This window comes from Trachurus japonicus, chromosome 24 (genome assembly GCF_045865225.1).
Source record: "Trachurus japonicus isolate A0001 chromosome 24, Traja_1.0".
Lineage (NCBI taxonomy): Eukaryota > Metazoa > Chordata > Actinopteri > Carangiformes > Carangidae > Trachurus > Trachurus japonicus.
The window spans coordinates 26,437,499-26,447,713 of record NC_140930.1 but is presented as its reverse complement, the minus strand read 5'-3'; the positions used below and the strand labels follow the sequence as shown (position 1 = coordinate 26,447,713).

At 45.5% G+C, this 10,215-nt stretch overlaps 1 protein-coding gene across 1 annotated transcript; it reads right to left on the bottom strand.

Annotated features, from left to right (window-relative positions):
- Nucleotides 1–2,144: 2,144 nt before the first annotated feature.
- On the bottom strand, nt 2,145–7,345 carry trib2 (tribbles pseudokinase 2). The gene is made up of 3 exons (XM_085770491.1): nt 6,926–7,345; nt 5,146–5,438; nt 2,145–2,765 (listed from the first exon to the last, which is right to left on the bottom strand). The coding sequence occupies exons 1-3, from the start codon at nt 7,193–7,195 to the stop codon at nt 2,291–2,293; spliced, it is 1,038 nt and encodes a 345-aa protein (XP_085626617.1). The 5' UTR covers nt 7,196–7,345; the 3' UTR covers nt 2,145–2,290.
- Nucleotides 7,346–10,215: the final 2,870 nt, after the last annotated feature.

The window sequence follows — 10,215 nt, the reverse complement described above, 5'->3', positions numbered from 1 at the left end:
GGGAAGTGCTTTTGTTAGAGCACAGAGGCCGAGGGGTGTACTGGAAGTGAAAAATATTTTTTTTATATGGGTGGATGAAAGGAGCTGCAAAATCTCCACATCACAGAGCTGGAATCAGTCGGAGATGAAAAGCCGTCTCGCCCTCTCGTCAAACTAGTCCTTTGATAAGAGATCTAAATGTATTAATTCATTTGAGATGCCACTGATCAGTCAGTAGATATTACCATGCGGTATCGAACAAGCAATGTAACACACAATTTAGTGTAGATTGTAATTTCTTTTTTATTATTATTATTATTACTTATAGGTGACCAAAAGTGTTTGTTCAGGAGTGATGCTGCATGTGATATGGAAGCAGAGTCACTTTTCATTTGTACGTAAGGAAAAGAAAAAAGTCAAATGTCAGTTCACAATTTATTTACTGAATAAATTTGGACAAAAACACCAGAATCTGTTACGATACAATCAGAACATCTGAGGCAGATATCCCACCATGCACCACCCCCCTCCATGAAACAAAAAAGGACTAAACATTAGCACCAAATCAGAACCAACTTAAATAAAAAGGTAGCTCAGTCTACAAAAACAATGAAAGCAATAGTCGTTTTTTTTTATTTATTATTATTGAAAAGCAACTCAGAAAAGTAGCAAATTGAGAATTTTCATATTTTTAACTTTTCTTAAAAAACAAGCACCCACCCCTCCCCCACCCCATCCCCCCCACACACCTTCTCCCCCCCTCCCCCACCCTGCTAGGCAGGCTATAGCATTCATGGGGCACATGCCAATGACTAGATAAAAACACAAATTCAAGTAACATTGAGATACGACAAAACATGTCCACTGGTACCCATTCCGAGCATGATCGTTTCACAGAACCTACGCAGGCAGTAGAAAACTAACATGAGGTCCTGGAGTGAGCATGTTGTAGCAATACTATCACTGAATATCTCGTATCAAGTTTTTAAAAAGAAATGAGGGAGACCGGGTGGCATGGGCTGTCGGGGGCACAGGAATACTGGCACAGAAGATATTGTGTATTCTAAAACTTCAGACAGACATTTCCTCTTTGTGCCTGTCCTGTGTCAAGATATTGCCTACATTATACATGAAAAAGGAATCTCTGAATAAAGAAAAACCCTGCAATGTAGTTTTAAATATATATATTTCTATTTATTTATTTATTTATAGATATTTATATATATAGCTGTTACAATTTAAATAAATGTTACGTTCTCGTTCCTACAACTGAAGAATGAATTTAAATAAGAGGAAGCTAATTTTAAGAGGTGGAAATCGTCCATTCACCTAACACATCAAGTGCATGATGCCATGTTTTGGAGGCTTACCAAGAAAACGGTGTAAGTTTGAGGTTTAGGGAGTGATATCAAAGCAGCAGTAACAACAGACTGGAATAGCTTAAAAAAAAAAAACGACAAAAACAAACAGAAAGTGATGATACTGAAAAATGAAGGTGTGGTGATGAATGGAGAGTGGAGAAGGCCCAAGAGACTGAGACAGAAACATAATAATGACTGAAAACAAGGCTGCTGAGGAGTTTAGTGACTGTTCTATAATGTAAAACTGAGACAAATGAGAGATGACAAAACTGAACCATGAAACAAAGTTGAGGTCAAACACGTTAATGATGATGATGATGATGATGATGATGACGATGATGACGATGAGGGAAAAAATATGCCTAAGCTGCTCCATTTCTTAACCAATAACCCCAGGTCAAGTATAATCACCTTGTTTTAGGGCTTGTCAGTTCTGAACCTGGATCTGTGGTTAAATTGGTAGCACCTAAAGCTATGACAAAAAAAAACGTAAGAAAAGGTGTGGTGTTGCGGTTCACTCTGAATTGTTCTCCTTGGTTTCCCCGTGTTCTTTTGTCCCTTCATGCTTTCCATAGTGTCAAAAATGGTGAATGTGTCTACTTTTATGAGCACCACATTGAACGAAACAGATCCCAAAAAAAAAAAAAAAAAAAAAAAAGAACATTTTGCTACATTGTTTGCAACTTGCATGTCTGGCGGCAGCAAATCCCCGAGCGGGGAGGAGGCGCGTTGCCAGGTGACGGTATAGATGCCATTTGTCATGCCAGGCTCAAGGTTTTCCATGGAAATGGTGGAAAAAGGAAACAGGATGGAAACACCTTTATTATGAGTGACAAATGTTCACCTATTAATCTCTAGACTACTGTTTTTTTTTTGGCTCTGCTTGTGAGCGTGGCGAGCTGACCGTGGCGGAGTCGTCCCGTTTGTGCTTGGTGGGTTTTTTTTTTTGCTCAGCTGAAGAACTGCTCCAGCTCCTCCTCCATGTTCACCTCAGGCACCATCTGCTCCTGCTCCCTCTCCCCCCTGCCGTGCGCCGCCACGCCGCCCAGCGCCCCGGAGGAGGCGAACCAGGGGTGCTCCAGTATCTCCCGGGAGGTGAGGCGCTCCGCGGGCTCCCGGCGCAGGATGGAGCGGATCAGGCACTTGGCCTTGGGTGTGAGCGTTTCTGGGATGTTGAAGTGACCCCTGCGGATTTTGCTGAACAGCGAGCCGGGCTCGACGTCGTGGAAGGGGTAACGCCCCACGAGGATGGTGTAGAGCATGACGCCCAGGCTCCAGACGTCAGCTGCCTTCCCCGAATAGCTGCCGCTGGCGTTGAGGATCTCCGGGCTCACGTAGGCCGGGCAGCCATGTTTGTCTGACAGGGAGTCGTCATGGCCGTCCAGGATGTACGTGTCCTCGAGGCTCTCCAGCTTCACAAGGCTTCTGGGAACACACAAGATGCGGGAAAAAAAGACATTTAACATAATGATCCTCTGGTAGTGTGAACGTTATTAAATGATAATTACTATGATAGTTCCACTGCTTGGATACCAATTAGGAAAAATACAAAAGACACTCTACTAGGGTAATGTGCGCTGATGGACATCTTAAGTGTTTTAGATCCATCGCTTTTGGATATCAGAGGAAGTAGAGCGCATAATGCTCTGGGCTTAAGTTTGACATTTCCTTTCACTTAGATAAAAACCCCAGCCAAAAAGCATCCACAATCCACATCCGCTGCAATTCAAAAGAAACACAATTACGGGTGACTGATCATATTAAGTTCCATGCGGTGAACTGTTTCACTCAGAGAATCCAGCACCTGACAATGAGGATTTCTTTTCCCCGTCTCAAAATAGCATCTATTTGCACTCTCTCTTTTTTTTTTCTAAACCCCACAATAACGGCAATGATACCCTCGAGTGCTGATAATAATGGGCTGGTCGTTTGGGAGGCGTCGCCGCTGAAGAATCTTGAGGGGCTCGGGCAAGAGAATTTTCCACATGCATGGTAAGAGACACTTGTGGGGCTATGCAAATGCTGCCATCTGTGTGTGAGGTCCGTGAGACACGATGCACGAGACATAGAGCCGGGGGTGTGTGTGCGTGTGTGATAGTATCTACTTGGGAAAAAGAAAACCAAGAAGCTTACAAAAGAACACTTATTTTTGCCATCTATTACACGCACATGCATGTTCACGTAGCCGCATTCACTGGCTCATTGTGAGCGTGGTAATTTCCCTTTATTTATATGCTTTAGAGAATTTTCACATTTTAATATCAGGAAAATTCTAGTGCTTCCTTGAGCCAAAGAGCCATTGTTCCTCTGTGAGAATACAACACAATGCAGCCTGGATAACAGCTTGTTTGGAGGACATGTGCAAACCTGCAATTACAGTTAAGGGGGCTCAGAGATACAAAAAGAGACTTAGCCCATTTTTTTTTGTTCCACAGCCGTGCATTGTCTTGGGTTAAGCTATACGGGATGTAATGTGCGCTGATCCTAAAATGTCTCATGAGCTCGGTGGAGAAAGACGAGATCAACAGGCCCCATTCGAGTGGCTCTGCCAGTGATGTACTGGATTTCACTCCCAGCCAACCTTTGATCAATGCCCTTTAGAAAACAAGCTGCTGTTTGGGCTGAGGCTAACGGCAGCATGACCAAATCAGGTCAAGAAGCTAATACACGCTATCGGAGCTCGCTCAGGTAACATCCTATGTCTGGTCTTGCTCCTCTCCCTCCGTCTGCACACGCGCCATATCCCTTTGTCACATAGTTGAGCTCCAGCCAGGACAGTGTCTCAAGTCCCTGAAGCGGCTTCGACTCCTCGTGTCTTGTACTCTCATGTCCACTGATCCCAGACGACTGAAAAGTTGCAAGCGGATTCTTGACAGGCCACATAGTAAATGTGACCCAATACTGTCTTGCACTATCACTCTTAAAATTCACTCCACATCAATCATTCAATGGGAGAGAAGGGGAGGGGTTCTGGTCTGACATTCAAGGTCATTGGACTCGTACTGAATTTGTGAGGCGGCTCAACTTCCCTTTTCCACAGTTAGTGCCAAAGAATGACGTCACAGTTTAAAGACAGAGGGCAAAGAGGTGCAGACTGTGTCTCTGCTAGTGGGTGACAATGACGTTAAGTAGTAGTAATAGAAGTAAAAGGGTTAATAAAATGTTTTGTGTGCCAATCGACACCTCTTGTCATTAAAGAAAATATCCACCATCCACCATTAATAATATAAAAAAAAAGGTGTTCAAGGGGTTGCTGTGGCAACAGACGCCTGATTACATGGGTGTAGTTTTCACACGCTGTCACCAGGGGTCAGTAAAACCATACCGTGGAAGTACGCCACCCCAGATTTTCTCCTGCTGATCGCTACAGAAGTGCAGCAGTGTTAAAAGCTCAGCTTAATGGATCATGTCATGCATACATTAGTCCTGTTAACACGTCTGTCTACGCTTTTCAGTCCAACAAAGGCCCCGGTTAAATAAGTATAGAATGATTCAATTTACCTGAGGTGATCCCCTCCGAGTGTGACTCCATATGCCAAATGAATGCATCATAAACCCAACTACTGAACCATGTGCACAGAAATAACTGAGGGAAACACAAGGGTCTTATGTTCCCTGTTCTCTGCATAACATCTAGGAGAAGCATGTCAGTGCTGTATTGTCTCAGTTTACACTACGCCTCCGTGTAAGCTGAGATATGACACGGATATCACATAGGACATCTACAGTTCAGGTGTAGAAACAAAAACAGTAGAAAGAGTGAAAAACAATGTCACAGTAAAGGCTCAGAGGTAGCAGAACTCACCTGTCCTCATTCTTGAAGACAAACTTCCTCAGTTTGAGGTCACGGAGGACCAGTCCGTTGTCGTGGCAATGTGCCACAGCCGAGGCTATCTGATAGAAGAGTCTGGCAGCTTCGTCCTCCCGCAACTTCTTGCAGGTGCGGACAAAAGAGTGCATGTCGCCATAGCTCCTCTCGAAGAACACGTAGGCTCGTGTCTCGCCTAGCAGGATCTCTAGGATTTGGTTAATATGCTGGTGCTGGCCCAGGGCAAAGTAGGCCGCCAGAGACTCCTGGTATCGGCCGATGTCAAAAACCTGCAATCATAAGACAAGGAGAGATTCATGCCTACAGTCTGCATCCTTCGCCAGTTAGATATTTTTTGTCTTATCTGAGTGACTTATGAGCGCAAGCGTCTCATTATGTTGTTTTGGTGTCAAGATCTTAAGGAGTAGAACATCTGCAAAACAGTTTTTTTCTCTCTCCATTTCCCACCGTGGAGACACACAATTAAATCTGACTGAAAGAGCTTCAAATTGCCCTTTAATTATGCAAAATGTACCCAAAATATGAGCAACCACCACATTCATTCTCGTGACACCAGACGTGTGTTTAATCTCTTGGCAGAGGAGCCGAGGTTACACAGAGGCAAAGTGAAAGCATCGCGTTGGTGCACAGTTTTGTACTGCAGCCCGGTGGTTGCACTGTCCTTTTGTTTCCATAGTAACCCCCCCCTCTCCCCTCCCCAATTGATTTTCAGTACAACCAGTTCAGGTGAGAAGGAGGAGGGGAGGGGGGGTCCTCTGTTTGCAGTCAATACAAATACACCCCACAGCTCTCCAGGTCTTACGTTGTGACCTGGGCTTCCAGCTTGGCAGGAATGATCAATCCTGCAAAAGGGGGATTGATCGGTGCTGTACTGAGACCAGTGCAAAGCAGATGAGGTCAAACAGCAGTTAGCTCACACTCACAGGATGTGCCAAAGGCCATTAATTTGTTATTGCCATGACGAAACATTATCTCAAGTCAAAAGGTACAGATTATTGGATATGTTGTGGCTTTATGAGTCCAACGTGGCGTGTGAATATTGTCTCAATTCATCAAGCCATTTGGTCCTAAGGTTGCTCTCAACCTTCTGGGAATAGTGGTCTATTTTTTTTTTTTTTTATGGTTGGAGAGGTCAGTGCTGGGGTTCACTGTCACAGCAGCTGGCTGCACTTGTAAAGTTCTCCAACCTTGTGTTCTTCTCTCTTCATGCAACTGCTCCTTAAAAGGTCAGTTAATAATATATGTTGGTAAAGGTGCAATATTGCAAGGCTTATGCACCAAATGTAAAAAACCAAGGCTGCATTAATATGGTTACAGCATTGAGCTATGAAAGAGAGAAGCCATGGTTAAGCTAGAACAGCACTGAGAGGAGTGTGTGCGTGGTTACTCACTCCTTTGTCAACGTTACATCATGCAATCCAAACCACGCAGCTCGCCCCATTCACTTTTTCCATTAGGCTGCTCTGCCAGCTCTCTATTTACAATTCAAACAATTATTCAAAAGTGGAGAGGGGGGGTTCTTGCTGCAATAGCAAACACATACACACTGAATACGGGCTTCTCTGTATAGTATGTTCAATACGTTTGATGTATATATATATACATATTGGCATGGGGCCAGTCATTTATGTGGAAATGCAAGTGCAATGCGAAGGTGGTGAGCTTGTAAAGAGCACTAGATGCTTTTTGTTCTGAGCTGCTATTTTTGGGATGGCTGAGGTAGGCCGGCTGCACCACCACACTGCTGCTTACTAACCTTACATACGAGCTCTTCCCCGCTGTGCAGGTGGGCGGCTCTGAATACGTGATCTCCCTCCAGTGGCTCCAACAAAAGGTAGTCCCCGATGCGGGAGATACAGTGCGAGGAGTCCGGGGTCTCCGGCGGGCTGGGGGACCCGAGGTTGGGACTGAAGCTCTGGTGTGACTCTGTAGTCCTTAAGCAAGACAGCTCTTCGAAATCGTGCGATTTGTGCCGCGATCTCCCATAACGTGAAATGTTAATTGGATTTGACCTCTGTATGTTCATGAGGAATAAGTGCGATAACTCCACAGTATCGTGGGGGTGGGGGGGCTTCCTCCTCCTTGTTCTTCTCCTCCTCGGATAAGGGGACCACTTTGTTGTAAACTCAGTGCAATGTCAAATCGACTGATACTTCAGTAATTAAGTATAAAGGCAAACAAAAAAATAAAAAGATGAATAGATTCAGCTGCAGCCTGGCAGACTATCAACAGGCAAAGCTGGCTCGTTGCTTTTCATACAAAAAATGGGGTCTGGATTTTCTCTTTGCTCTTCAACTGTTCATTTGCCCCACTTTGTTTTCCATTCAGAAGATAAGGCCAGGCACAAGTAACACAATCACTGCTCCGAGCCGACTCGAGCCCCTCTGCACAGACCTGCTGCAATTTCATTAACGTAGGCAGCTGCGCACAAAAAAAAAATGCAACAAAGGCGAGCAAAAGTCAGCTCTTACAATGAATGAAGGCTGCTCAAGTTAAACCGCAGCTTTATTTGCTAGCTTATCTCGCCGGTTAATGGTATGGCACGTTTCATAAAACGGAAACAATTTGTTAAAGAAAAATAGCTTGCAGGCACAGAGGGGGGAAGAAGAAAAAGCACTCGCAAAAAATAAACATAAAGCAAGTTTTGCAAAAGATAATTACAGCGGCTGAATTTTTAAGCCGAAATATAACAGACGAATGATGGCTAGCAGGTGCAGAGCTAACTAGTTAGCTTCCTTTGCTAACTAGTACCAGATCAGTGCTCGGCCTTGTTCCCCGGGATCATATCCATGCACGGTGGTTGTCATCTACCACAGAAGGAAAAGACCCCATCCGGAAAAAAAAGAGAAACTGCTGTAGCTCTTTGTGTGCGGGAGTCGACGTCCTGTCTGTGTCTTGGTCCGGTCCAATAGAAGAAGAAAAAAGTGTCGTCTGTGTGTGAGAGTGTTATCGCTGCTGTTTTGTAAGGTGCTGTAAAGGAAGGAAGGGACGGCCGGCCGACTTTCCCAGGCCCTATCCCTTGATTCAGCAGGACATCCTCTCTCTCCCGTGGTGCCGCTGTGCTTCTTACGTGGCCGGGGGAAATCTAGTCCATTCAGTGCGGAGGGGGAGGCCAGCCGAGCTGCACACACTGCTCTCACTGCGCCTGTACAGAGTGACGGAGCTGCTGCCTGCTCTGCCTGCCTGGCGGAGGGGAGGGAGGGGGGGAGGGAGGGGAGGTAGGGGGGGTTTCTACAGCGGGGCACGCGCGCAGCCACCACCACCACGCACGCGCGCTCTCTCTCACACACACACACACACGCACGCACGCACACGCACGCACGCACACACACACACACACACACACACACACACACACACACACACACACACACACACACACACACACACACACGAGCATACCGATCCGCCCCCCTGACGTCACTCCCACATCGAAGCCCCATTGGCTTCCGACGCGGAGTTCTAATCATATGCCGGTGCGGTCATGTGAGAACCGTGTAGTGTGGTGGATACACCCCCCAGGAATCTGAATGCATCGCATGCTGGTAAATTGGATGGGGACGGGAGGGGAGGGGGGAGTGAGAGTCTAACTACTGTACGTGCTGTGTTACAAATGTGTTTCCTCCTGAAATATCATTCAAGGGAAAGTGAGGGGGGGGGGGATCCCTTCCCTCCCCTTCCCATGGTTGTATGTTTTTTTGTTCTCATGGTGTCATCTAAATGAAAAGCACCAAAGCAGCCATTATGTTTGACTATAAACAGACTGTAAATGCAGCAGTCGGTGAGAAAACATAACATGACACCCGTGTGACTCAGTGTTGCTCTTCAAGCTCTCTGTTCTGTAAGCAAACTAACAAAGAACACAACAAAAACCTACATAATGAATAGCTAAAATAAGAAAACACACACAAGAAAGTGTAGGAGCATGGATGGCAAAAGAATCAGTGGTGGAGCTTTGTGTTTGAGGAAATTTCTAGTTTGACATGCAAAATGAAGGTAGGCTATTAATTTAGTATAATATGGGATTATATTCCAGATTTTTGTGCCAAGGTTGAAGACAAAGACCAGAGGATTCATTTGAGAGATGGCACATGGCTGTGTGCTCTTGTAATGAATTCCTGTCTTGCAGGAAGAGTTGTGCCCCCGTAATATATTACAAAACGAAGGATGGAAGAGGTTCATTATTCATTGTTCTTCCTAGATTACTGGGGGGTGTGACAGCAGGATTGTGCAATTCCATGTAGGAATCCGGGGCGGTGGGAGGAATGCTTGCAGCTGGATGCAAGACACTGACAGAAGTGTTCGATTTAACCTTTATTCTCCTGCTTGCAGGCAGTAGCGGTGCACACATGCATACACACACACACGCACGTACGTACAGTACTCAAAATCTTCGTTTCTCGCCGCCTGCCTGAACAAACCCCCACAACATGGAAATGCATTTTTCACACAGAGGCCTCTCATCTCAGAAATGGTGGTTCACAGTTGCAGAATGTGACTGCACCCACAGGCTTTTATATCCCAGTCCTCCAGCCTATGTATATGTATGTTTCTGTGTTCTGTGATATAATCTATGTGAGTCACTCACTTCAGTCTTTGTTATAGCGCTTGAACATTCCTCAGCTTTGCTTTTTTGTTTTCACTCATGCAGCTGAGAACAACACATGTTACAGACCAGTGGTAAGTCACAGGTTAACACAGTCTGCATAAATACAGTGATGCACGGCTCCCATACTGTAGCACGTTTCCTGTTTCTGTATTATTCCACCACATCCCTGCATTTGCCCATCGCTCTGACTCCAAATGGGGATTCTGTTAAGCCTAAACCACAGCTGTGCATGAATCAGAATAATAATCCCCAAAGACTCCTTTTGCCCCCATTCCCTGATACGCTGTGTGACTCATTCGCAGTGAAGAGCAGCACTCGAGAAAATCCATTGAGGTTCATCAGCTCTACAGACACGCCTACATGCCGAGGAGTAACGGCAGGCTGCCCCAGCAGTGCCTTCCAGCGAGAGCTTAAGACTGTGTGTGTGTGTATGTGTA

Excerpts from the sequence above, each read along its gene's own strand:
- trib2 (XM_085770491.1), bottom strand. The coding sequence starts at position 7,195 with ATGAACATACAGAGGTCAAATCCAATTAACATTTCACGTTATGGGAGA. Across the intron at positions 5,439-6,925 it reads GGGAAGAGCTCGTATGTAAG|GTTTTTGACATCGGCCGATA; the intron begins GTTAGTAAGCAG and ends TTATGATTGCAG. Across the intron at positions 2,766-5,145 it reads GTCTTCAAGAATGAGGACAG|AAGCCTTGTGAAGCTGGAGA; the intron begins GTGAGTTCTGCT and ends GTGTGTTCCCAG.